This window comes from Carcharodon carcharias, chromosome 2 (assembly GCF_017639515.1).
Source record: "Carcharodon carcharias isolate sCarCar2 chromosome 2, sCarCar2.pri, whole genome shotgun sequence".
In the NCBI taxonomy this organism is placed as follows: Eukaryota; Metazoa; Chordata; class Chondrichthyes; order Lamniformes; family Lamnidae; genus Carcharodon; species Carcharodon carcharias.
Window position 1 is genome coordinate 134,043,025 of NC_054468.1, and position 27,949 is coordinate 134,070,973.

Consider the following 27,949-nt stretch of genomic DNA (forward strand, 5'->3'; position numbering starts at 1 on the left):
GGTTGGGCCTAGGACACTACCCTGAGGAACTCCTGCAATGATATCCTGGAACTGAGATGATTGACCTCTGACAACCACAACCAAGTTTCTTTGTGCTAGGTATGACTCCCACCAGCAGTGAGGTATCCTCTGATTCCCATTGGCTCCAGTTTTACTAGGGGTCCTTGATGCCACACTTGATCAATTGCTGCCTTGATGTCAAGGGCAGTCACTGTCATCTCACTTCTGGGCTTCGGCTCTTTTGTCCATATTTGAACCAAGGCTGTAATGTGGTCAGGAGCTGAGTGATCCTGGCAGAACCCAAACTGAGCATCAGTGAACAGGTTATTGCTAAGCAACTGTTGCTTGATAGCACTGTTGTGAGCCCTTCCATCACTTTACTGATGATTGAGAGTAGACTGATGGGGTGGTAGTTGGCTGAACAAAGAACATAGAAAAGTACAGCACAGGAACCGGCCCTTTGGCCCTCCAAGCCTGCGCCGATCATATTGCCTGTCAAACTAAAACATTTGGCTGGTTGGATTTGTCCTGCTTTTTGTGGAGGGGACACACATGGGCAATTTTCCACATTGCCAGGTAGATGCCAGTGTTGTAGCCGGACTGGAACAGCTTGGCTTGGGGAACAGCAAGTTCAGAAGCAGAACATTGCCAGAATATTGTCAGGGCCCATTGTCTTTGCAGTATTCAGTGCCTTCAGCTTCCTCATTATATCACATGGAGTGAATCAATTTGGCTGAGAACTGGCATCTGTGATGCTGCAGTCCTCCGGAGGAGGCAAAGATGGATCATTCACTCAGCATGTCCGGCTGAAGATTGCTGCAATGCTTCAGCCTTATCTTTTGCACTGATATGGTGGGCTCTTCCATCATTGAGGATGGAGATATTTGTGGAGCCTCCGCCTCCAGTGAGTTGTTTAATTGTCCACCACCATTCACAAATTGATGTGGCAGGACTGCAGAGCTTGGATCTGATCTGCTGGTTATGGTATCGCTTAGCTCTGTCAATCACATGCTGTTTATGTTGTCTGGCATGCAAGTAGTCCTGTGTTGTAGCTTCACCAGGTTGACACCTAATTTTTAGGTATGCTTGGTATTGCTCCTGGCATGCCCTCTTGCACTTCCCATTGAACCTTGGTTGATCCCCTAGCTTGGTGGTGATAGTAGAGTTGGGTGTACGTCAGACCATGAGGTTCCAGGTTGTGGTTGAGTACAATTCTACTGTTGCTGATGGCCCACTGCGCTTCATGGTTGCCCAGTCTTGTGTTGCTAGAATTGTTCAAAATCTATCCCATTTAGCAAGGTGGTTGTACCACACAACATGATGGAGGGTATTTTCAATGTGAAGACGGGGCTTCGTCTCCACAAGACTGTACAGTGGTCACTCCTACTAAAAATGTCATGGACAGATGTATCTGCAGCAGGCAGCTTGGTGAGGATAAGGTCAAGTATGTTTTTCCCTCTTGATGGCTCCCTCACCACCTGCTGTTGACCCAGTCTAGCAGCTTTGTCCTTTAGGGCTCAGCCAGCTCAGTTTATAATGGTGTTACTGAGCCATTCTTGGTGATGGACATTGAAGTCCCCCCACCGAGAATGCATTCTCCACCCTTACCATCCTCAGTGCTTCCTCCATGCAGTGTTCAACATGGAGGAGTACTGACTGGGTGGTGGTGGTGGTGGGGGGAGGGGAAGAGAGAGAGAGAGAGAGAGAGAGAACATGGTAACAAGCAGGAGGTTTCCTTGCCCATGTTTAACCTGATGCCACAAGGCTGCATGTGGTCCAGAGTTGATATTAAGGAGTCCAAGAGCGACTCCCTCCTGACTGTATACCACTATGCCACCACCTCTGCTGAAGAGGTGGGACAGGACATAGCCAGGGATGATGGTGGTGGTGTCTGGGACATTATCTGTAAGGTATGATTCTGTGACAACGTTAAGAATAATTCTCAAGTTTTCAAATTATAAACACATTAATTGGTTGCATGGGTCATAATATTATAATATCACAACCAAAGGAATTCCCACACACACAGATTGGGTTTTGGAGGTAACAATATAAATGCATACTCAAATCTGAAAAGAACTCCAGCGATTTGCCCCGAATTCGACTGCTTGCATTTGAGTACACTTTCACTTGCCACATTTCACTTACTACCACACATTATAACAATACTCCAGTTTGGTCACCTACCACACCTGGATCCTATTTTTTCACTTTTCATTTAATTTTCTAATTACATTTGCTTTTTTAGCATCGACGTGCTTTCAGTCACTTGTAGGGAACTTCAGAATGTCCCTTTTGATATTCATGAATTTAACATCCACCACCTGAATTTTATTCAGCAATTCTGTTATCCTTTTGTTACCTCCAGCCTCAACCATTCTAATCTTTTCCTGGCCATCTACCCACGTTCCATCCTTCGTAAACTTGAACTCATTCATAACTTGGTTGCGTGTATTCTAACTTGTACTAAGTCCTGTTCACCCATTACATTGACTTACATTGGCTCCCAGATCAGTAACACTAAGGATTTAAAATTCTAACTTGTGTGTTCCAATCCCTCCATGGCCTTATCTCTTGCTCATGCTGTAACCTCTTCCAGCCCTATAATCCTCCAAATCTGAGCTCTTTTCATCCATGATTTCCTTGTGCCTTCTGCTGTTTGGGCCCCAAGCTCTGACATTACCTCCATAAACCTCTCTGCATGTCTGTACTCCTTTAAGGCACACTGTAAAACCAATCTCTTGGACAAAGCTTTTGGTCACCTTTCCTAATTAGCTTCTTATGTGACAATGTCAAATCATGTTTGATAACACACCTTGAAGCACCTTGGGCCATTTCACTATATGAAGGGTGCTTTGTGATTCTAAGTAGCTGTAGTAGATCGTCAAATGATTCCAAAATATTTACAAAACAAGATCTGTCTTTAGGGAACTGAAGTAGAATTATTATTGTTAATCAAAAGCTTGTGAATTGTTTCCTCTATAATTTAACTTTATAAAAATATAAACATTAAGCAAGCAGTCCTCTAATATTAGAATAATCGGAATAATAAAAAGAAATTTGAACTTTTGGTCAGCATATTCCATTGCTGAGACTGGAAACTTGCCATCTGGGAAACATGAACTTGCATCCACCCATCAAAGGCTATGTAAAAATTTACTTTCATTAAAGATTAATTAGAATGCCAGGTTAACATTGCAGGATTCAAACCATATTTTCTATGATATTCCCTATGAATTTCTTAATGCTGAAAAAACAGAATTAAAACAACATACATAATTAACTGCAGACTATTTACTGCATTCTCTGAATAAAGGATTATTATTCATTATGGTAAATTTCTATTCTCTACATATGGCATTCTATACACTAAATGCACCATAATCTAACAATTAGAAATGTTCACTTTCAGCAAGCGTATTCTTTTGACATTTCCCACTGGTAAGTATCATGCCAATGCTTGGATTCTGTTTTCTGTCAGTGCAGAAATCTGTTTCTTCCACAAAGGGAATTATGGGAAGGGCAGTTTTTAAGTGAGTGTTACATGCAGGGACAACTGAAACGACAATGTTCAATTACTTTCTTTCATCGTTCTCATATTTCCTTATGTCACGAACATGCAGTTATGACATTAAGATTTCACAAAAAAGCTAATCTTTCCTTTAAATGGACACTAGTAGCCTTAAAACGGCTGCCAAAAGTCACTTGACCTCTTTCCAACTGCACTGTTTGTCAAGCTTCTAGAAGGCTCCAAATGGATTGCAAAAACACATAACCCAGACATGTGAAGACCTTTGAAATTCAATGTGCATTTCCACAAGGGTAAACAGAAACTCACTGACAATTGCTTCCCTGTAAGTGTGAATAGCTCTTTCCTACCTCACCAAACCTGGAAAAATGGGAGCCATTCAAATTAACAGCTGAGATATTTAAAAGGTTAATTACATCGGCTAAAAGACAATGGATGGGACAATGCCCCAGACCTGGAGCAACCCAATACCTAATATGAAAGTATGATTCAATAGTTCGGGATAGCAGCCAATTTTGAATTTAGAACTGTATAAAGGCTGGCTGAGAACTGCCATTTTATGCAGTGGGAGAACTCTGAGACACATCATCCAAGATGGTTCTTGGCCAAGGGAGGGTAAAGAGGAAGGTATTCAAAAATCAATTGTTGTTCTGTTGAAGGAGTCCAGGTAACTTGCAAGTGCCGTAACCACAGAACTAGTGAGAAACAAGAAACCTCTTTCTCCCAAAAACCTGCTGTGCCCACCTACAAACGCAATCTCCAACAATTCGACTACAGACGCCATCACAGCTGCTGAACACAATTCTTTTAAGTTCAACCCTTCACTCCGGACAACCAACACTTCAATTGCAAGCTACGGGCCTGCACCAACATCTTAAAGGGCTGACCTGAATTTCATCTTTATGAGTATCTTTTATTCTCATCTGCATTAATCTCACCATGTATTCAGTTTGTAACTTTATTACATTTACTTAATTAACTTGCAGCAGTGTTTTGTAATAAGGTAACCTTAATCTTGTTTAAGACTAAAGCTTTGCTACTGGTTATTTTTAAATTGAACCACTCAAGTCAAAAGGGGGCTAAATACAAACACACATGAATTCTTAGCTCATGGACCAATTTGAGCAAATGCCTTTTACATGGTCATGACACTTAAATAATGTTTTCTATCCTTCAAGCAATTCTGTGCATCTGGTTGAACCACATACCTCAAATGTGTGATCCAGTCTATAAACTGGAGATGAATTCATCGCGCTGACCACCTCCAACACTCCGTTAAAATTGTTTAGTTCTTGGAAAACCTGCAGGATCTCAATTATTCGACTGACAACTGCTATTCTTTCCTCCAAGTTTTCAGTTTCTACTATGCATCTGAAAATTAAAAGACACATGAACTTATCATTTATGTGTACTGCAGTGGAAGTAGATATAGGGAAAGCTTGAAGCAACACTTATTTAAAGCTTGGAAATTATAACTTTGACCATCTGCATTATCACCACAGCAAGGTTAGAAACTGGCTTATTTTAAAACCATACAGCATATGATTGAAAAACTATGAAACTATTAAAGATCTTCAGAAATAGAATACCACTTGAAATGTGCTGCCAAAACTTTCAGAGTAACTTCACTTAAAACTTCTTCATTGTATTTATATTTAGTGCAAGCAGGAGATTCAACGTTCATTGAAAATCATAAATAGATCTTCATTAAAAGTGTCAGAATTGAAAATGTTTAGACTTTAATACTATTAATAATTTTTCTTAAATATTTCTGAAAGGTGAGAGACACATGGCTGAAGCTTTTTGTCTTGCATTCATCAACTTGATTGTTTTGACATTTTGCATTCTTGCGTTTGTCCTGATCACTGTAAAACCATAAGTTTCAGCAACATGTCTCTCTTTTCAACAATATTCAACTTCTGTACTACCAAACAACAATAATATTTTAATGAAAATAATATCAAGTTTAGAATCAGGTTTTGGTAACAATGTTTTACTGTTTTTTTATATATCATATATATATATTATATAGAGGTTACAGCTGGAGTGTTGTGTGCAGTTCTGGTCGCCACATTATAGGAAGGATGTGATTGCATTTCAGGGTGTGCAGAGGATATTCACCAGGATGTTGCCAGGGATGAAACATTTATGAAGAGAGGTTGGATAGACTTGGGTTGTTTTCATTGGAGCAGAGAAGACTGAGGGGCAACCTGATCGAGGTGTACAAGATTATGAGGGGCATGGACAGAGTGGATAGGCAGCAGCTGTTCCCCTTAGTTGAAGGGTCAGTCATGAGGGGACATAAGTTCAAGGTGAGGGGCAGGAGGTTTAGGGGGGGGATGTGAGGAAAAACTTTTTTTACCCAGAGGGTGGTGACGTTCTGGAATGCACTGCCTGGGAGGGTGGTGGAGGCGGGTAGCCTCACATCCTTTAAAAAGTACCTGGGTGAGCACTTGGCACGTCATAACATTCAAAGCTATGGGCCAAGTGCTGGTAAATGGGATTAGATAGGAAGGTCAGGTGTCTCTCACGTGTTGGTGCATACTCGATGGGCCGAAGGGCCTCTTCTGCACTGCGTGATTCTGTGATTCAGCATTGGCCTTTCAGTAAGCAAAATTCTGTATAATTAGGTCTTAATATTAAGCTGTATCATAAGCAGTGTAATTTCATTCAAGCAACAACCTTAAATTTTATTTTTTCTGATATCTCTCCTTTGTTCACGACAGTCGCACAGAATACACAAAAACTATGTTAATACACATACATTCCTTACTTTTCAAACCACAAAGTGAGATTAGTAGTGTGCCGTATCATCTTGAGGAGGTTTGAAGAATGTATTTCTTTGTCATCCTTTGTCCATACACTTCCTACTAGTTCTGAAGGCTGGACAGCTCTAAAATCCAGATACACAAAAACATGAATCATTTCTATGCTTAAGTGAAACCTGCCAAATTTCTTGGCAAGATAATTTGAAAACTATCACCAGGTCATTAAGCTTTAAGTAAATAGCAGTTCAAATTTTATCTGTTAATTTTGCTTGATAAATACTCCAAAAGCATTTTCACCACTTTAAATTTTTACGTTCAACTACCTAATGAATTTCTTAAACAAACACATTGTCTGGAGAAAAGCTGGATAAAATTTTAATGCTCTAAGTTACCAATAAATATCTTGGGAAAATGAGAAAACTGAATTCATAACACATATTTGGTCTGAAAATTATTATTAAATCAATATTAAACTTTGCAAAGCTAAAAATTCTTGTAGAATTGTTTGTACTATAAATATTCTGTTAAAGAGTGACAGAAATTACACATTGCAAATATGGAAATGATCCCTTCTGATAACTCTGAAGATTCAATCATACAGCTGTGCTCACATTTTAAAAAATATTAAAATATTAAAGATCTCAAAAACAAAAGCGTATCTGCTCATAGCAAACTGTTTCTGCTGCTTAACACAGGGAAATTCATATTCTAAGACAGCAGAAAAGTCATTACCTGTAAAGATCAGATTCTAATAAAGTTAGCTGCCGTGCAATTTCGATTGGATGCAAAGTTAGCAGGTCAAATGCTTCAACTTGACCAATTCTACTTATGTGCCATTCTATAGAAGGGGGCAAACTTTCAAATGTGATAGCATGCGATGGTCCATTTGCTTGTGCCTGCTTTTTCCTTAGGATGATTTTACTGATAGATTCAACCCATTTCTTCATGGCTTTACCTGCATCACAAAATAACATAGGTCACTGAAATCACACACAATTAACAAAATATTGCAGCTCTTGTAGTTATTGTATATTTTCTAGTTGCAGATATTATGTAGTTTAGGCTCCTCACCTCTAACTGTCCCAATGAATTCTTCTAGTTGATATAATAACTCTGCATCTCTTTCAAAGTCATAGAAATGATGTTCCACCCAGTGCCGACATACATTCAGAACTCTTAGAGAATGAAATAAAAAAAACATTAAAAAAACAAACTTTTGGAAATTTTAACCAGTTTTCACGTTACCATTCAATGCTCAGTTGGCAGAATAAACTTATCCTGCATTATTGTATTTAGCTGGCTGAGAACTTGCTAAGATCCACATAACATATTGAATTTTGGCAGGTTAGAATAGTAGCACACACTACTAGAGCCTTTGACCTTAATACTTCCAAAAACATTTATGTATCAGAAGACAACACTGAGACAGAAGGCTGTTGAAGTCACAGTCCAAAAATTAATATATAATCTACATTGCAATTACAGTGTAAAACTAAAAGCGTGATGCATTGTCAGATGTATCTTTCTTCAGTTCTACCTGTTCTGGTTGTTCAGGCAGATGATAAAGATTTCAAAGCACTATATGAAATATGGGGCACTCATGGTATCCAACCTTTCAACTTGATATCAACTAATGTAACATTCATCTCATGTCCTTTTGAGAAATTCGAATAATTGCTTTAATTATTTTCAACTGTAATTGTTAACCTGACCACAGTCTTGACAATTATTTACATTATATTAACAGAAATATTTATCTTAAGGTTAATTTCCCCATGAGGCTTCTCATTTAGCGATTTAGGTTTATCTTATACTATACTTTTTATCCATGGAACATACAACATTTCTCTGTTTAAAATCATATATTTAAAATAAACTCTACTTTCTTCTGGATAGCAACAAATTCCAATCTACTTTAATCTTTTTGACCTATCCCATCTTTTCAAGTGAATTTTATAATCATCATTAAGATATTAGTTGATCAGTGCAAGTAGGTGCAATGAATTAAGCTGTCTCACTTGTGTTAGTCAAGTTGCCTGAGCTGCGATTCTGCAGGTTTATGTACACACATTATATAATCTATGTGTGTTTATAGATGGCCAATGGCAGTTCAAGATTTGGAAAAAAAAATCAGGGGGCTTTCAAATATACGACCATGCAATGGCGGAATTATTAACCTGGTACCACAAATTAGAAATTAGACAACTTAACATGCATTTGATACTTCGATGTTGCATTAGTTTCAGTTGTTACGCTGGAATCAGCGCTCCAAATACTCTCTGATAGTGAATTAGCAAAGCCCGAGAGATTTGGATTTCCAGCATCCACAGTTTTTTGCTTTTATTTGGCTGCTGTTTTCTTCAAAAAACAATCAGGTACTATGAAATTTGGCACAAATTTGCAGCAACATTAGATATATTGCTCTGGGAAATCTCTCTTTTAAGTTTCAGTTGAATGAATGAAAGAAAGTCATCGTAGTCCCATAGGCTGTTCTTTCAGCAGAGAGACACAACTAGTGGTGAGTTTAATCTGAGGGTCACCACACCTCGGGTGAGGGGCAAGGTTGCAAAGGTGGGGCCTTCATGGATGACCTCAGCTGGTACGGGAATTGAACCTGCACTGTTAGCGTCACTCTGCATTACAAAGCAGTCGTCCAATCAACTGAGCTAACTGACCCTCTCGTTTCAGTTGAATCACCAATCCAGATGACTTTGATCATAGGATTACACTGCTATATTCTTATGGTGTGTGCATCTAAATAGTTGATTGCTGTGGGTTATTCTCTGGTTAATCACTATATAAAGCACCTTCATTTTTATGTATGAAGAGCAATGCATGAATGAGTTGCTGCCTGATTAGGAAGTTGAATCAGATAATTGTAACAGACCCAAGTGTTAATATCCCACGAGGCTAAATGTAATTTTTGAAATTTGAACAGATTCTGAGACTCTCAAAATTCCAGGTCCAAATACTCTTGTGCACAGGTCCCCAGACTATTAGTGACTCTAACCATCTGTTATTGAGCCATGAATGATGAAGGATACAACATAAATCCTGATTGCCTCCACCTTTTGAAAGCCAGGGGCAAACCTGACCAACTGAGACATTAGTGGTTTCACTAGGTAAAGTAACATAAATAGAGAAAACTTGAGAGCAGTTTCAATTTTAGCACAACAAAATGACTACCATCATCAGACACAATACATACGTGCATTGCTGACATTCACAGCCTTTCAAAACAAAAAAGTTGGTCCTGAAGTGCAATCCACTGGAAAGTGAAGGAGAAACAATTCCCTAATAAGCCTAATATGGTGCCTTAAAATTCAAAATACGCCACTGATTATAAATGAGACTTTTATGGTAAGAAACTTGAGGCCCTGAAATATAGAGATCATTTGTTTCTATTTATCAAGTCCATGTGCAAATATTTCAACAGTAACTGCATTGAAACTATTAGCAAACTTTATTAACATGCCAGGGCATGTGCAAGTATTAATTCCTTCCCTGTATGAAAGGTCAAGCATCACTGACAACTATAGTTGAAAGTCAATGCCCAAGGTAAACTAAATAATTTGTGGTAGAGTGGAAAGGAGTTCCATCACAGGATGAAAATTCCCAAATTGTTTAGGGAACAGAACAATGGATGAAAATCTACTTGTTTCCTGGCTTGCTACTGCGCCTCAGGAATCAGAATGGATCAGACCAGTTGCCAGACATGGCTGCCAAATGTGTTCAATTGCAGGGCCTCCTGGTCAGGCTTTTTTAAACTGTAAAAAATGGTACAATTTTACGTCAATCTACCATCTGTTGAAATACATCACTTTAGAAGTTACTGAGAATTCTAAGGCAGCTCATGTTTTTCCATGCAGTATTATGAAATGCTACTTACCGAAGCTGCACAGGTTGAACATATTCTTTCCTAAAACGTTTCGATTCTGCACTAAGAGGCTGGTCACCATGCTCCATTGCCTTCCGATCAGCTTCTGTAGGCTCTGGCTCTGGAATCTCAAATCTGACATTAAATGCAGGTCAAAAGTATAAAATCAAAATATGTACATTCAAAAAAAGTGTTACAAATCTTTATAACTGATTTGGTCAAATGAATGTGAGCACATTTTACATAGGTAATAAATTCATTAAAAATTGTAAGCTCAATGCAAACATAACCAAATTTGAATAGAAATTATCATGTACTTATCCACAGAATAAATTTCACCTTGAGTGAACATTGTATACGTCATGACTGTAGTCACACTCACTAACTTTCTTCTCCCTCATTAGTTGAATATCTTTTCTACTTTTGCACTTATGAATCAATCAGATCGCACACAGCCATTCTAGAATTGCATAGAATTTTACAGCAGAGAAACAGCTCATTCAACCCAACAAGTCTATGCTGGTGTTTATGCTCCATACAAGTCTTCATCCACCTTATTTCAACTCACCCTATCATATAGTTCTATTCCTTTCTCCTCCATGTATTTATCTAGCTCATCCTTAAATGCATCCAATACTATGCGCCACAACTATTCCACATGATCGCAAATTCCACACATCTATTCACGCTCAAAAGATTTTCTGCCCAATCACAAAGAAGGGAAAAAATGCCTGAAGTTCAAGCCACCATAATTCATCACCCATCTACTTCATAGCCACAAAAATAAAGGCACATACAAAATACACAAATTAATCACAATTTTTAAAACCTTTTTCTAAATTAAATCTACCCATCCATCATCCTATCACATCAACATTTCTCCCTCCCACCGAATACAAAATCAAAAGTCTCTATCTCTGATGCTCTTTCTTAATTAGCAGCCATCACACCCAGCAACATTATCCCATTCCAGAACCTAATCCAACTCAGGCCTGATGTGACGCTTGCACTCACAGCGGACCCAACTCATGGCTGACAAACTATGCTCAACTCCACCCTCTGGTTTCTCTGAACTCTCCTGACTGCTCCCAATTGCCATGCTTTCAATGTAGACTAATTGGTATTTTGTAAGAGATTGCTGAAGGAGAAAGAGCAGAGTCAGCAGAGACTAAAGCAGAACCAGATGCAAAATGGTAGATAAAGAGAAAAGGAAACAATATAACAATGAAGTAACAAAGACATTGGGCCATAACTTCCGACTCGTCAGAAAGTGCTGGCCCGCAGAAATTAGAGGAATTAAGTACCTACTTACCTGGTCTTGAAAATTACGTTGCCACTTCCGTTCGCCAGAGCTGCTTGGGGCCTGCATCATAAGACTCCTCACAGGCCCCAGCGAAGTGCAGCTCCAGAGTATTCAAGGAGACCGTGCCCACTTTTTTTTTTTACAGCATTTGCTGCCACAAAGCAGGTAAGTTTAAAGGACCAGGGAAATTGACAGGCCAGGGGAAGGTAAGTGCCTAAGGTAAGTGGATAGGATTTTGGGGTGTGGGGATATCGTCACAGGTCTTGGGGAGGGATGGTCGGAGGTCCGGGGATAGGGTGGGCAGTGAGAAGTCAGTAGGGGGTGGGGCTTGTTGGGAGTCGGCGGGGGGTGGGAGGAGATGTCAGAGGTTAGAGGGCAGGGGTGTCGGTGGGTGGGGGGGATGTACCTGAGTTTGGGAGGGGAGTGGATGGGGACAGGGTCCGAGGTCTTTTTTTGGGGGGGGGGGGGGGCGGCGGTGGCAGTGTTCAGGGGTTGGGGGGTTCCGAAGTTGGGGCAGAGGTCGACTGGAGGTCTAGGAGGGTCCTGGATGGGGGTGGTCCAAGGTCTGGGGGGAGTCGGAGGTCCAGGGGTGTCAGAGTTTGGGGGGGAGTTGGAACTCGAGAGTGTGGGTGGTGGGGGGAGTCAAGGCTGTATGGGCATCACATGGAGTTGGTCTGGGTCTTTACAATAGTTACTCAGAAGTTAGAAGAGGTTTTAATTCTTCTAATGTTTCTTGCGTAACTATTGCTATAACCCTGGCAGAACGATCCAAAGTTTCCAATTTAAACTGCATTTTTAGATGGTCCCAGCACAGCACAATTGTCCAGAGGAAATGCACACTTCTGGGCAATTGCCAAGCAAACCTTTAGCTGGGAACTTCCCACAGGGATTCCCCAGCGCATCTTTGGGGTACCTTCCAAATCCGATGCTGGGGAACTTGGAAGTTACAGGCTAGAATAAGCACAATAAAAGCAGCACAGACAGAGAGTAACTAAAATACAAAAGGGAGAAAGGCCAAGTAGAGAGAGAAAAAAAAGGAGAGATTGAAAGAAGCAGAGATTGGGCAACAGTTTCACATCCCCAAAACTCTTAAGTGGCTGTGCATACTGGGTACCTCAAAGGTAGACCACATGAGTCACAGTGTTATAGAAGTCTCCCTGATCCCCAAATGCCTACAAACCAGAAAGCATAAAGCATTCTAGATATAGAAGTGGAACTAGTCAAACCTCTGGCCCAAAGCCTATTCACAAACGTTCTCCATGCCTGCCTAAACAAAGAAAGAAAACATTCAAGAGACAACTGGAAGATATTAATCAGAAATAAAGCACTGCCATCCTTTCAATACAGGTAACATGCAGAAAGCCATGTTCTACAATCTGAAATATTTGTGGACAACAAATAAGTATTAACAAAATAGTTTTTGTCCCCTAAACTTGTAAAGCTCTCAGTTCATATCTATTACAGTTGAAGAAATGTAAGTTTCAAATAACAAACTGCTTTAGAAAAAAAAATGTTTGTACATTACAACAACATACCTTTCAATTAAAAGACTTAGCAACTCCCGTGGCTTGCAGAAGGACCGATAAGTTGTGAGGAATGTCCGAACAAAGTTTGGGTCTAGAGAAATACAAAGTATTTTGAGCATGATTCTCTTAACGAAAATTAAAATATGCACTAATTTGTGATGCTGAAAACAAATATTTTGAATCGTTAGTTCCATTACACGATGCCTCAAAAAATCCATTGCTTCAAAAAGGAAAAAGAAAACTGACCAGTTGCCACACTGTTGACGTACACTCACACATATAAAATATATATGCCTTTTCTTTAAAATGTACTTTCTTCCTCATCTCATTTAAGTGTCTGCAATACATCCTTGGATGCAGACAGCGGATGTCAAAACCGAACAGATTATTTTGTTTTCCCTGTGAGCAGGTCGCCCATAAATTCTGTTTCCAGGGTTCCTTTCACAACATTTTGTAGGTGGCAAAGCATGTTGAGAAAAAGAATATAGGTTTAACCATTCATCTCACATTTCTTCTATGGAACAGAACGTACAAGGAAATATCTAATATTGAGTTACTATCAATTAAGTAAGCAGAGCCTGCAAGTACAATGAAATTTAAAATAGATACATGTTGATTCAAAATAAATCTGCCCTCCAATGACCAAAATAAATAGGATCAGTTTGTGAAACTATAAGTTTAATGCCACATTTCCTCAATTTTTGTTTATTGTGTTCCACAAATCAAACTTAACAAACGCCAGCAAAGCCACAGGTGGAATTTATTGAACATTTATCCTTTAGACAGCTGAACATAAGGCAGTCCCTTATGAAGAAGGGGAGTCATAAGGACTCAAAACGTTAACTGTTTCTCTCTGCACAGATCCTGCCAGACCTGCTGAATTTTTCCAACATTTTCTATTTTTATTACAGGCAGCCCTTTTTCTCTGTTAGCACCGTCAAGGCATTCTGACTCATATTGGTGTATTAACAAACCCTTTGAGGGAAAGTGACTTTTATCTCCCAGCTTTTCACTTCACTAGGGTATCTCTACCTGCTTGCCACTGCAGAATATATTCAAAACAATAAGAACTCAATCATTACGCCTGCCTTCTCGAAACAAACTGATCCAGCTAGCAACATTATTTAGCTGTCTACCCAGTGGCTGATAGTTGAGTGAGCAAATCATTCAAATAAGAGATTGTCAATATTCAGCTAGGTGAATCCAGTATTTTCCAAAAATAAAAAAAATCAACTTAAAGAAACACGTGCAATGTTATTGCACCGTTTGCACATACGTGCCTGTCCAAGGGATGCTGAGAAATGCTGTGTGCGTTATTCCCTCTAATATGAAGTCGTTATGAACTTTTTCTCTCTTCCTAGTTAATGTGCCTTCTCCTCAAGACGTCACTGCTGCTTAACGCCTACCTTTGAGATCTCGGGGTAGCCGGCCTGCCTGACTTCCTGCAGCAACAACACAAAGTTGACGTCTGATTTGTAAAGTGACAGCACAGTGGACATCCTGGTTCAGGTCTGTCTATGGCAGTTTGACCAGAGCAGCACCACAAACTACGGAACCGCTCAACGAGCTCTGCAAATCAAAACAGCAGATATACGTTTTCATAAACACGTCGGTTTAGTTTTCAAACTGCTTTTAACGGCAATCACCGAACTCTGAACATCATGGTGCCAGAAACTCCCCAATGGTCAACTCTGATTCACACGTGACAAAATGAAGCGTTTTACGCAGTCATTGGTGTTTGTACCAGGTGTCCACATGGCTGGTTCAAAGTGAATTTGGCACCAGGTCCATTCAAACATCTGCACTGATGCGCTTGGTGGAATCGGCCCTTGATTCATTGAGAATTTGAAGTGTGCACGCTGCCGCAGGCTGGCAGGATAGGAGGACTGATATTGGAGAGGATTCTAATAAATATGCTGTGTACGAAAGAAAGTATATCTTTTCTGGTTTCTGTTAATATTTTGTGCCAGGTTTTATACCCCTCAGTGCAGTATATGGGGAACATTTAAGTCATGCTTTATTTGCTTTGTAGCACTCTAAACTTCAGGTCACAGGTCCTACTACAAAGGCTGCATAATCCACGCATCTATTCAAAATCTCAAGGAAACGCTTTTCATATAAAGCGAATAGTAGTTCCAAATCGTGAAAGATAATTGCAAAAAACTGAAAATATTTTTCAACCCATATCTGCATTTTGTAAATCCCATTTACCACCCTACTTAGCCCCTCACCCACATCCAATTGCACAGAAAAAAGGAATTTTGATTATTTCAGCATGTACCAAACCCTGTAATTTTCAGTATGTTTCTAAATATTTTATTTGATCCACTTTTGCATAATTAATATTAATTGTTCTGACAAAATCTTTTCCACATACTTATTCACTGCAGGAAAATAAATGTTTTCTTTGGTCTTGCTTGAAAGCAACTTCAAACCTCTCATTCTGCACTCATAGTTTGTGTCAAATGGCCTGTTTATATCTATATCTCCTAGCAGTTTAATGTCTGAATCTTGTATTTATTTCTCCAAAGAAAAATACAGCTCTATAAGTCTCTCCTTGCACTTTTGAACCCTAAATCCAGAATAACCCTGGCCAGTGCTCTCCAAGTTCTTTCCATGCATTAATGTCCTTTTGAAGTAAGAACGCCAAAACTAAACGTACATCATGTGTGGCTTCAGGAGGGTTATTATTTCAAACTAGCAGTTTTTCTCCTACCAGAACCAATACCTTCTGGAGATAGACTCAAATCTCACAAATGTTAGCTCTGGTGGGCATAATACCAACCAGCCAACAGATTTTGGGGGAATAATTGTGAAAACATATCTTTTACAAGAAGAGAGAAGAGTAATCTTCATCTCGTCAGTTCTATTCTATGATTGAGTGCTGCATAACTTTCTTTGAACGTGTGTGTTGCAAGTTTTGCCTTTAGGGTTTTTTGGGATATCAAATTATTTAAAAATAGGAAAAAGTATATATTGAAACTCCATGTGAATATAGTAATGGCCATCATCCCATCGAAGAAACCTCTCAAGATCTCACTCCCTTTACAAATGTTTTTATGGGTACAAAGGGAATTAAAGGATATGGGGTAGTGAAGGGAGGTGAAGTTCAGGTAAATCAGCCATGATCATGAAAGACAGAGCAGGGTCAAACAGCAAAATAGCCTACTCTAGCACCTATTTCTCACATTTTATTATCACATTTTAATGTAAATACATGTCTTCATTCAGCTGTTTAACAACCTTACTCAGGCTGTCCTTTTGATTCTTTCACTGCAAAAGACTGCAGTAAAGCCCAATAAACTAGAAGGCATATAAAGCATAACAGTAGATTTTAAAAAATAGTAAATCAAAATGATCAGTGAAATAGTAGCACGGAACTCAATCATTCTAGATCAGAAAGACAATGAAGTGGAATGAAATTTTGTCTATAAGTAAATTAATTTCTTCCAATGAAGGAAAAATTAATCTGCAGTAACTAACTCAACATACATTTTCATTCAACGTTCATACACAAGTAGGAAGCATATCAAATTCAAACAACATTAATGGTGCTGCTCCAATACATATCAAGTATTTCAGTAATTAGGAATGGGCAATAAATGCTGGCCTATCCAATGAAGCTCACATCCCTTGAATGAATAAAAAAACCTTGTATCTATATAGCATCTTTAATGTGATAAAACATCAAAGGTCCTTCACGTTATCAAACAAACTGACATTGAGCCACCTAAGGAGGCATCAGGACAGGTGACAGAAAGCTTGGTCAGAGGTAGGTTTTAAGGAGCATTTTTCTCCCCATTCACGTGGTGTGAACATCGCACGGTCAGCATTTATTGTCCATCCCTAATTGCCCGTGAGATGGTGGTGGTGAGCCGCCTTCTTGAATAGCTACAGTCCATGTGATGTAGGTACACTCACAGTTAAGGATGAGTTCCAGGATTTTGAACCAAAGGAACAACAATATAGTTCCAAGTCAGAATGGTGTGAGATTAGGAGGGGAACTTGCAGGTGGTGGTTTTCCCATGCATCTGCTGCCTTTGTTATTTTGGATAATAGAGCTTGCAGGTTTGGAAGGTACTGTTGAAGGAGTCTTGGCTAGTGCTGCAGTACACCTTATATATCGTACACACTGCTGCCACTGTATGCCGGGGCTGGAAGAAGTGAACGTTGAGAAAGTGTTGGATGGGATGCCGATCAACTGGGCTGCTTTGTCCTGGATGATGTGGAGCTTCTTGTGTGTGTTGGAACGGCATTCATCTGGGCTTGGGAGTGCCAGGTGGTGAGTTACTTGTCATAGAATTCCCAGTCGCTGACCTGCTCTTGTAACCACAGTATTTATATGGCTGGTCCAATTAAGTTTTAAAATAAGAGCACGATTTAATAAGAGAATTACACAATTTATGGCCTAGGCAGTAAAGGCCTAATTAAGGAGTAATTAAAATATACCACATCCACTGGTTCTCCCTTATCTATTCTGCTAGTTACATCTTCAAAAAATTCCAGTAGGTTTGTCGAACATGATATCCCTTTCATAAATCCATGTTGACTTTGTCTAATCTCATTGATATTTTCTAAGTGTCCTGTTATCACATTCTTTATAATAGGCTCTAACATTTTCCCCACCACTGACATTAGGCTAACCAGTTTGTAATTCCCGGTTTTCTCATTCTCTTTTTTTAAATAGTGGGGTTACATTTGCCACCCTCCAATCTGCCAGGACTATTCCAGAACCTACAGAATTTTGGAAGATGATAGCCAATGCATCTACTATTTCCATGGTCACCTCCTTTAGTACCCTGGGGTGTAGATTATCAGGCCCTGGGAATTTATTGGCTTTTGGTACCACTCATTTCTACTGCACTATTTTTTTTTAGTAATACTAATTTCCTTCAATTCCTCCTTCTCACTCGACCTTTGGTTCCCTGGCATTTCTGGGAAGTTATCTGTGTCTTCTTCAGTGAAGACAGAACTAAAATAGTTGTTTAATTGCTCTGTCATTTCCTTGTTCTCTATTATACATTTTCCCATTTCAAACTGTAAGGGGCTTACATTTGTCTTTACCAATCTTTTTCCTTTTACATACTTATAGAAATTTTTACAATCCGCTTTTATGTTTCTTGCAAGTTTACTCTCAAACTCTATTTCTCCCTTCTAATAAATCTCTTGGTCCTCCTTTGCTGAATTCTAAACTGCTTCCAATCCTCAGGCTTACCACTTTTTCCAGCAGCTTTATACAGCTCCTCTTTGAATCTAATACTATCCTTAATTTCTTTTGTTAGCCTTAGTTGGGCTGCCTTTCCTGTTGTGTTTTTGCAACTCAACGGAGTGTACAACCGTAGCAATACATACATTCTTTCCTTAAATATTAGCCATTGCCTATCCATTGTTATGGCTTTTAATGAAGTTCCCTAATCTTAGTCAAGCCACACCTCATACCTTCGTAGTTTCCTTTGTTTAGATTTAGTTGGGTGATGTTATGGAGGTGGAAGTAGGCACTCCTGGTGATGGAGCAGTTAGGCGGTCAGAAGCTTGTCTAGAGATAAAAAGGTAGGTAGTGGCATAGTGGTAATGTCACTGGACTAGTAATCCAGAGGCCCAGGCTAATACTGTGGGACACTGCTTCAAATCCCACCATCGCAGCTGATAGAATTTAAATTTAAATAATAAATCTGGAATTAAAAGCTAATCTCATGAAACGATTGTTGTAAAAACCAATCTAGTTCACTAATGTCCCAAAAGGAAGGAAATCTGCTGTCCATTGCTGGTCTGGCCTAAGTGTGACTCCAAGCCCATAGCAATATGATTGACTCTTAAATGCCCTCTGAAATAGCCTCTCAGTTTTATCAAACTGCTATTAAGTTCAAAAGGAATGAAACTGGATGGCATCGACCTAGAAACCAGGAACAACAACTGCAAACCCAGCCCTGTCGACCCTGCAAAGACCTCCTTATTAAATGCTGGGTAGAGCTTTCCTACAGACTAGTCAAGCAACAGGCTGACCTAGTCATGTTCACTGAATCACACCTTACAGACAATGTCCCAGGCACAACCATAATCATCCCTAGATGTGTTCTATCCCAGTGGCAGGACAAACCTACCAGAGGTGGCAACACTGCAGTATACTGTCTTGAGGCAGTTGCCCTGGGAATCAACCTGGGAGCCCTCAACATTGATTTTTTTTTTAAAATTCATTCATGGGATGAGGGCTTCACTGGCTGGGCCAGCATTTATTGCCCATCCCTAGTTGCCCTTGAGAAGGTGGTGGTCAGCTGCCTTCTTGAACCGGTGCAGTGCATGTGGTGTGGGTAAACCCACAGTGCTGTTAGGAAGGGAGTTCCAGGATTTTGACCCAGCTACAGTGAAGGAACGGTGATATATTTCCAAGTCAGGATAGTGTGTGACTTGGAGGGGAACTTCTAGGTAGTGGTGTTCCCATCTATCTGCTGCCCTAGTCCTTCTAGATGGTAGTGGCCATGGGTTTGGAAGCTGCTGTCGAAGGACTTCCTGCATTGCATTTTGTAGATGGTACACACTGCTGCTACTGTGCGTCGGTGATGGAGGGAGTGAATGTGGTGCCAATTAAGCAGGCTGCTTTGTCCTGGATGGTGTCAAGCTTCTTGAGTGTTGTAGGAGCTGCACTCAGCCAGGCAAGTGGGGGTTATTCCATCACACTCCTGTCTTGTGCCTTGTAGATGGTGGACAGGCTTTGGGGAGTCAGAAGGCAGATTACTATCCCTAGCCTCTGACCTGCTCTTGTAGCCACAGTATTTATATGGCTAGTCCAAGTCAGGATGTTGATAGTGGGGGATTCAGTGATGGTAATGCCATTGAACATCAAAGGGCAATGGTTGGGTTCTCTCTTGTTGGAGATGGTCATTGCCTGACACTTGTATGGTGTGAATATTACTTGCCACTTGTCAGCCCAAACATGGATATTGTCCAAGTCTTGCTGCATTTGCACATAGACTGCTTCAGTATCCGAGGAGTCGCGAATGGTACTGAACATTGTGCAATCTTCAGCGAACACCCCCACCTCTGACCTTACGATGGAAGGACGATCATTGATGAAGCAGTTGAATATTCCGGATCCCAAGAGGTCTCACGGCATCAGGTCAAACATGGGCAAGGAAATCTTCTGCTGATTACCACCTACTGCCTCCCCCCACAGCTAATGAATCAATACTCCTCCATGTATGAAACCACTTGGAGGAAGCACCGAGGATGGCAAGGGCACATAATGTACTCTGGGTAGAGGGCTTCAATGCCCATCACCAAGAGTGGCTCGGTAGCGCCATTGCTGACATAGGACATGGCTGCTAGACTGGGCCTGTGGTGAGTGAATCAACAAGGAGGAAAAATCTACTTGACCTTGTCCTCACAAATCTACCTGTCCTAGATGCATCTGTCCATGACAGTATTGGCAGGAGTGGCCTCTGCACATTCCTTGTGGAAACAAAGTCCCGTCTTCACAACGAGGATACCCTTCATTGTGTTGTGTTGCACTTCCACCATGCTTGATTGGGCCGATTTCAAAAAGATCTCGCAGTTCAAAATTGGGCATCCATGAGGCCTAGCTGCATGCCAAACAGTGGAAGCATGCAATAAACAGAGCTGAGCAATCCCACAACCAATGGATCAGATTGAAGCTCTGCCATCTTGCCAAATCCAGTCGTGAATAATGGCGAACAATGAAACAACACACGGGAGGAGGAGGTGGCTCCACAAACATCCCCATCCTCAATGATGGGAAGCCTTGCACATTAGGGAAAAAGAGAAGGCTGAAGCATTTGCAACCATCTTCAGCCAGAAGTGCCAGGTGGACGATCCGTCGAGGCATCCTCTGGAGGTCCCCAACATCACAGATGTCAGTCTTCCAGCCAATTCGATTCACTCCACATGATATCAAGAAAAAGCTGAAGGCACTGGATACTGCAAAGACTATGGGCCCTGACAACATTCTGGTAATAGGACTGAAGGATTGTGCTCCAGAACTTGCTGTGCCCCTAGCCAAACTGTTCCAATACAGCAACAACACTGGCATCTACCCGGCAATGTGGAAAATTGCCCAGGTATGTCCTCTCCACAAAAAGCAGGACAAATCCAAACCGGCCAATTGCCGCCCCATCAGTCTACTCTCAATCATCAGCAAAGTGATGGAAAGTGTCCCAATAGTGCTATCAAGTGGGACCTACTCAGTAATAACCTGCTCATTGGAGCTAATTTGGGTCCCACCAGGACCACTCAGCTCCTGACCTCATTACAACCTTATTCCAAACATGGACAAAAAAGAGTTGAACTCAGGAGGTGAGGTGAGAGTGACTGCCCTTGACATCAAGGCTGCGTTTGACTGAATGTGGCATCAATGACCCTAGCAAACTGAAGTCAATGGAATCAGGGGAAACTCTCCACTGTTTGGAGTCATGCCTAGTGCAAAGGAAGATAGTTTGATTTTTGGTGGTCAATCATCTCAACCCTAGGACACTGATGCAGGAGTTTCTCGGGGTAGTGTTCTAGGCCCAACCACCACAACTTCATCATTAACTCACCGCATCTTCATCAATGACCTTCCCTCCATTCTAAGGTCAGAAGTGTGGATGTTCACTGATTATTGCACAATGATCAGCATCATTTGCGACTCCTCAGGTACTGAAGCAGTCCTTGTCCATATGCAGCAAGACCTGGATAATGTTCAGTCTTGGGCTGCTAAGTGGCAAGTAACAATCGCACCACACAATTGCCATCTCCAAGAAGAGACAATCTAACCACTCCCTTGACATTCAATGGCATTAACTTTGCTGAATCGCCCATTTTCAACAGCCTGGGGGGTTATCATTGACCAGAAACAAAACTGGACCAGCCAAATAAAGACTGAGGGTACAAGAGCAGGTCAGAGGCTGGGAATTCTGCAACAAGTAGCTCAACATTTGGCTATCCAAAGTGGACCACCATCTACAAGGCACAAGTCAGGAGTGTGATGGAATACTCTCCAACTGCCTGAATGTGTATAGTTTCAACAACACAAGAAGCTCAACATTCAGGACACAGCAGCCCTCTTGATTGGCACCCCATCCACCATCTTCAACATTCACTCCCTTTACCGCTGATGCACAGTGGCAGCAGCGTGTACCATCTACATGAAACAATGCAGGAACTCATCAAGGCTCCTTCGACAGCACTTTCTAAACCCACGACCACTACCTTCTAGAAGGAAAAGGGCAGCAGACACATGAGAACATCACCACCTGGAAGTTCCTCTCCAAGCCACTCACCATGCTAACTTGGAAATATATCGCCATTCCTTCACTATCTCTGGGTCAAAATCCTGGAAATCCCTCCCCAACAGCACCATAGGTGTACCTATGCCACATGGACTGCAGCGGTTCAAGGTGACAGATCACCACCACCTTCTCAAGAGCAACCAGGGATGAGTAATAAATGCTGGCCTAGCCAGCAACACCCACATCCCATGATGAATAAAAAAAACAAGGTAATTTTTGGTACAGTCTAGTTATGGGTATAATAAGGAGAAGTTGCATCATTAACTCACCTGGCATCCTTCAACAGCACCTTCTAAACTTGCAAGCTCTACCATCTAGAAGGGCAGGGCAACAGATGAAAGGGAACATCACTCACCTTCAAGTTTCCCTCCAATCCACACACCTGTAAGATTATTAGGCTGCTAGCAAAATACTAATTGTTAAAATCTAACTTTACTATTAGACACTAATATCTAACTTTGTAGGCTACCAACAATTGACTTTTTTAGAAACTCTACTTTGTTGTATAATAAAGTGGGAACACTTAGGAGTAGAGCACTTAGAAGTAGATGGTTAGTCACAGCCAGATAAACTGTTCCTGGTTGGTCAAGCAAAGTGTCTTCATTCGTGAGGCTGAAGATGTTTGGTGCGAGGGAGGGGTTAATTGGATAACGTCCAGAATAAAGGATGCTCTGAGTTTGCCTTCTTTCTGGCGGAGAGAAAAACTATCCAGAAACAAGAACGAAACAAGACAAGGGAGAAAGAGAGATGGAAAGAGGCTCAAAAACCTAAAGTACAAAGCTGCAAGAGAAACTATTTTGTGTGCTCTGCCCCAGATCCTGACATGGGAGTATGTTCCACATTAAACTGTAAATCACTGACCAAGTTTGTTGACATGGCTTATCTGAGAACTTAATAAACTTGTCCTGACTTTATCTCAATAAAGTTGATTCACAACAAAGCTTTGCTGCCAAGCTCCTGCCTTAAACGGTTGTAATGACCAGGTTCCTTCACTGTCATAAGGTTGAAATCCTGGAACTTCCTACTGCAGCATTTCAATGAGGCAGCTCACCACCACCTTCTTAAGGAGAATTTGTGATGGGAAAACACTCATACCCCATGAACGATTAAAAAAATACGACATTTGGGCTCCTATCCAAGATTAACTAAAAGTGGGAATATCAAAACTTGTTTTCCAAAGAATATATTACCCCCTGTCTCTCTGAAATTACTTGCCCAAGGTTTATTGTGAAATCCCTGATTGATTTCCTTTTTTTTTGTGGCCTGACATTTCCTAATTCCTGCAATAATAATTTAAATCCTCAGACAGGTCAGGTCACTTTGAACAGGGATCCTGCATTTTCTTCATCTGGTGTTCAGTCCATGCACACTGACCCTAAACCGCCCACCCCACAAGCCAACTGCCTCAACCTTCACCTGATACTTCTCTATTTCAGGTTAAGTATATGCAGTGCACAGTTATCTGCACCAATACTCAGCATTCAAAGCATCAGGATCTGATGTCCAGGTTACCCAATTTGATAGAAATCAACTTTTTTCAAAAACTATTAACTTTGATTCTCTAGATTGGCTATAATGGACCCAGCACTGTCACTAACAATTAGCCACCCACATAATTTTTTTTGAGGTATCCAGCTGTAAGAGAATAAACACCAGTAATCTCCTTTACTTGTAATGTTTGTTGAGAGTTCTTCACCAGGTCGGTCATAATCACACTGAAAGGACACATAGCTGATCTTCTTGCTTGGACTCCTGATTTTGCAGATTGGTTCCTATTATTGCACCTTTTAAGACGGACTGTTGCCTTTGCATGCTCATTTTTCTGTACAGGTATTTTATTTTCACTCTTGCCAGATGAGGCAGAAAATGATCCCCGCTGCTGATATTCAGGGACCCAGCACAAACACAATAGGCTGAATGGCCCCCTTCTGTGCTGCTACAATTCTGTGACTCTGCAGATTCTCTTTCCATCTCAGGCTTTTTTTTGTACCAAGGAATCTTCCATGTACAACTGGATCAATTTTGGTCCCTTATTTTGTCTGTTTCACACAAACTGTATTATAGATTGCCATATATTCAAAATAGTTTGCAGCAAAGTATTTTGAGTTTTGGATTGGTTGCTAACCAAGGAAAGAAGCTAAATGTCTCCTAATTGGGCCAAGGTGGGGAGGATGAAATTGCTCACTCTGGAAGTATAAGCAAAGGTGAAATTTCACAACATTTCCACCAACAATAAATATTTTAAATAAATGGCAATACCATTCAAAGTCTCCATACTCTCCTTTCTTCTTAAACACCAATATTAGAAGTTTGAAAAAAGTAGTTTTCTCAGTTTAAAAGGAGTATTGTAACAAATAAAACTGTAGAATTGGCTAGCACCCTGCCATAATTCCAACATTGCTAACTGCAAGAAGTCTGTAAATGGAGACCGTAAGGGAAAGCGGAAGCTGACGTTTAGTAACATGTGAGATTAAAATCCCCTGTTAAGACTGTAGCACATGCAACTTCACCATCCAAAGTTTTGTTATTTGTTCCTTAAATTGGCCAAAAGTACCTCAATGGAAAGTCAAAATCAGAGACATACTGAACCTTGACCTCTTTTCAACCATAACAAAAAAAGGAGATACATGGCTTGAACAAAAACTAGTGCTGCTCATGCACACATATTGGAGCCCACCTAAACAGGTAGAACTGTTTGAATGTTAGAAGAATACAGCTAAAAGGTAGAGCTGGTTTTCAGGTTTTAACCATAGTTAGACTTCTCAAGGTACCGTCGTCTTCATGCTCGTTTTGTAATGCTGCCAGATCGGTTTGATATCAGCTTCCTTACTGAGGTCGAACAAATGACTTGCTATGGAAAACTTAACGAGATCTACCATTAATACCTGAGTATGTGGGCTTCAAGTTAGGCCTCAATTTCCTACTGGGAGACATTCATGAATGAAGAAAACTATAAGTTGGCCTTACCGATATTGTGTAATGCTGCTGAACATGTTTAAATTAGATATAAAAACAGATATTAAGTACTTCAGGGGGTAGCAGGCTTTAGGTAAAAGCTTTAAGTAATATATAAAGCACCATAAAAAGAGATTGCTGATACTCTGGTGCATTGTATTGCTGAGAATGACCTTGTGAATATGATCTTCATTGTGACCATGGGTACAATTATACACCATTAGTGTGTGAAGATGGTTTTTTAAAAATATTTTGGGAATATGGTGATATTCTCTGAAAAGGGATGTGTGTTTCTGTGTGTCCATGATTAATTAAACGGGATGGGGGGGGGTTAATAGAGAGCTGTGAAAGCTGAGGAATAAAAGAGTAAAGGTGCTAGGTACATGCATTTGTAATGAGAGGCTATGCTGAAATTGGATTTACAAGTAAATAGGTTGGGTTTTAAAAAATCAGCATTAGGTGATAGATAGGGACTTGGCTTTTCAGCTGTTAAATTTCAAAGGGGAGTTTAAGGGACTTTTGAAACTTACAAAGGTTTCAAAAGGGAAGATTATTAAATTCTATTTGACCCGAAAGTGGAGGCAATAGAAAAACATGAAAAGTTGAGCTCAAAGAGGTGCCGAGAACAATGGAATCTAAGCTGAAAGGGGAAAAGGATATTTAAGGAAAGATGTTGAGCTGAGTTGTGGAGGACGATATCCTGAGACCAACTCTGTGTTGAGAGAAGGCGTGAAACCTGAAACAGCTGTCCGGTCAAACCAGAAAAGTTTTTGTTTCAGAAAGCAGTTTGCTTTTTGAACTTGCTTGATTTTCACAGCAGAGTGTAAGTGTTTTGCCTTGGGGGTAAGATTAATGGATTTTTTATAATTAAAAATCTATTAGGAAGTTGTTGCCAAGTAGCTTATTTGTGTGTGTTCGACCAAGTGGGTTTTTTTTTGGAGGGGGTGGTGTTCAGTAAAGCTGTTTCAACTGTATAACTTTAATCTGATTTGCTTAAGTTTTCTCTTCTTTTTAATAAATCTTTTAACATTTTAAAATCCTAAAGATGTTACTGGAGTTCCATGCTTCTGGGATCAGTAGCTTTCCCTCCTCGTTTTCAAAATAATGATCATAGCCTTTTTTTTGTAAGACAAGTTTCCCTCTGGGATATGGCTTGCTCAGCAAATAACATCGGTTGTGGTCTTAACAAGCATCACAGTAGAGAGGTTTCCATTTTGTTGGAATAATAGTTGTTGTTGTCTAGGTATGGATTTTAATGAGCAATGTATCTGGAATACTAGATACAAAACTCCCAGCAATTATATACAAACCTTCCACTGTGCAGACAAAATAAAGATTTTACTATCAAACCATTTCATAATTTTGCATGATGGAAAATTAACAAATTTTATAAAATAATAAAATATGCCTTGCTGTTCTTCAGGCAGCAGCAGGAAACAAAATAATGCAATGACATCAGAGTGTTAAAAACCACTTACAAGTAAACATTACGTTTGAGAAAAACAAAGCGTATATCAGCTCTGCAAACCTAAAGTGAACGTCAAAGCAATTTGTTTTCAATCTTCTGAAGCAGGGTCATATGGACTCAAAACAGTAACTCAGTTTCTCTCTCCACAGATACTGCTAGACCTGCTGAGTTTTTCCAGCATTTTCTGTTTGTGTTTTCAATTTACTTTGTGGGTATAAATGCCATTGTTTCAAATATTTTAGGTAAATTTAGGATCTGATCTCAGGAACTAATTGTAACCATAGATTTGCACTGGATGGTTCTGGAGGTGATACTGAGAGAATCTTAAATAGACTTAATCAAAGTTTACTTTCAAAAGTGAGTTCCATTGACTGTTAATAACCTTAATGTAATTGACATGACAAGAAAAACTGGTGATGGGTATTAATTGTCTTTGATCACATATAAATAGAAGATAGCTGGGACACTGAGGGGGAAGGGGAGGAGAGCTGTGAAACTGAACAAGTCAATAAACTCTTGATAAAGAAAAGCTCTGTCTTGGTTTCGGCTTCACCAATTGGCTTGAATCCTATTAACAACAGCAACCAGCAAACAAGATCAAGATTCTGCTGAAGGGTCATGAGGACTCGAAACGTCAACTCTTTTCTTCTCCGCCGATGCTGCCAGACCTGCTGAGTTTTTCCAGGTAATTCTGTTTTTGTTTAAAATTAAGATACAGTAGAGCTTATATTTAACTGTTCTAATTTAGTGTAAACCACTATCTGTTCAGCTATTTTGTTAAAAAAACAAATTATATCTTGAAACATTTTTTTATTAGTGGCTGCAGTGCTTTTCCAGGAAGCTTATTTGCTTATGAACACTGAGTCCCCCAAATGCTAATTACCGCACCATCAACCCACCCCAACAGTTCTGAATCAAGAATAAACAATAAGCTTCTTTGCAAACAATCACCCTTGAATTCCACAAGAAAGGAAACAGGCACACTGCTTACGTACAAGCAGTAAACTAAAGCACCAGAACACCAAAAATAGAACACATTGGTGACATATACTCTGGGCAAATGTCAACAGCTTCACGACTCTGGCAAACCCGTGCCGACTTGCTCAGCTTGTATTTTTCTTTTAAAAGCTGAAGTAAAAGGAGCAAAAATATTTACTTACTTTTGGACCAAAAGTCAAAATAAGTTTCATGAATGGTAGGAACAGGCTTTATGAATGACTCAGTTGCAGGAGGTGCAATGAA

At 40.2% G+C, this 27,949-nt stretch overlaps 1 protein-coding gene across 5 annotated transcripts in view; it reads right to left on the reverse strand.

Annotated features, from left to right (window-relative positions):
- LOC121290818 (son of sevenless homolog 1) overlaps positions 1-27,949 on the reverse strand; it is a 288,768-nt gene that overhangs the window by 36,935 nt on the left and 223,884 nt on the right. For all 5 annotated transcript variants that reach the window (XM_041211819.1, XM_041211791.1, XM_041211781.1 and 2 more), the window contains 6 exons: positions 13,013-13,094; positions 10,187-10,309; positions 7,369-7,472; positions 7,030-7,252; positions 6,303-6,422; positions 4,738-4,900 (listed from right to left, as the gene is read on the reverse strand). In XM_041211819.1, the coding sequence (XP_041067753.1) occupies positions 4,738-4,900; positions 6,303-6,422; positions 7,030-7,252; positions 7,369-7,472; positions 10,187-10,309; positions 13,013-13,094 (815 nt within the window). The remainder of the gene's footprint in view (positions 1-4,737; positions 4,901-6,302; positions 6,423-7,029; positions 7,253-7,368; positions 7,473-10,186; positions 10,310-13,012; positions 13,095-27,949) is intronic.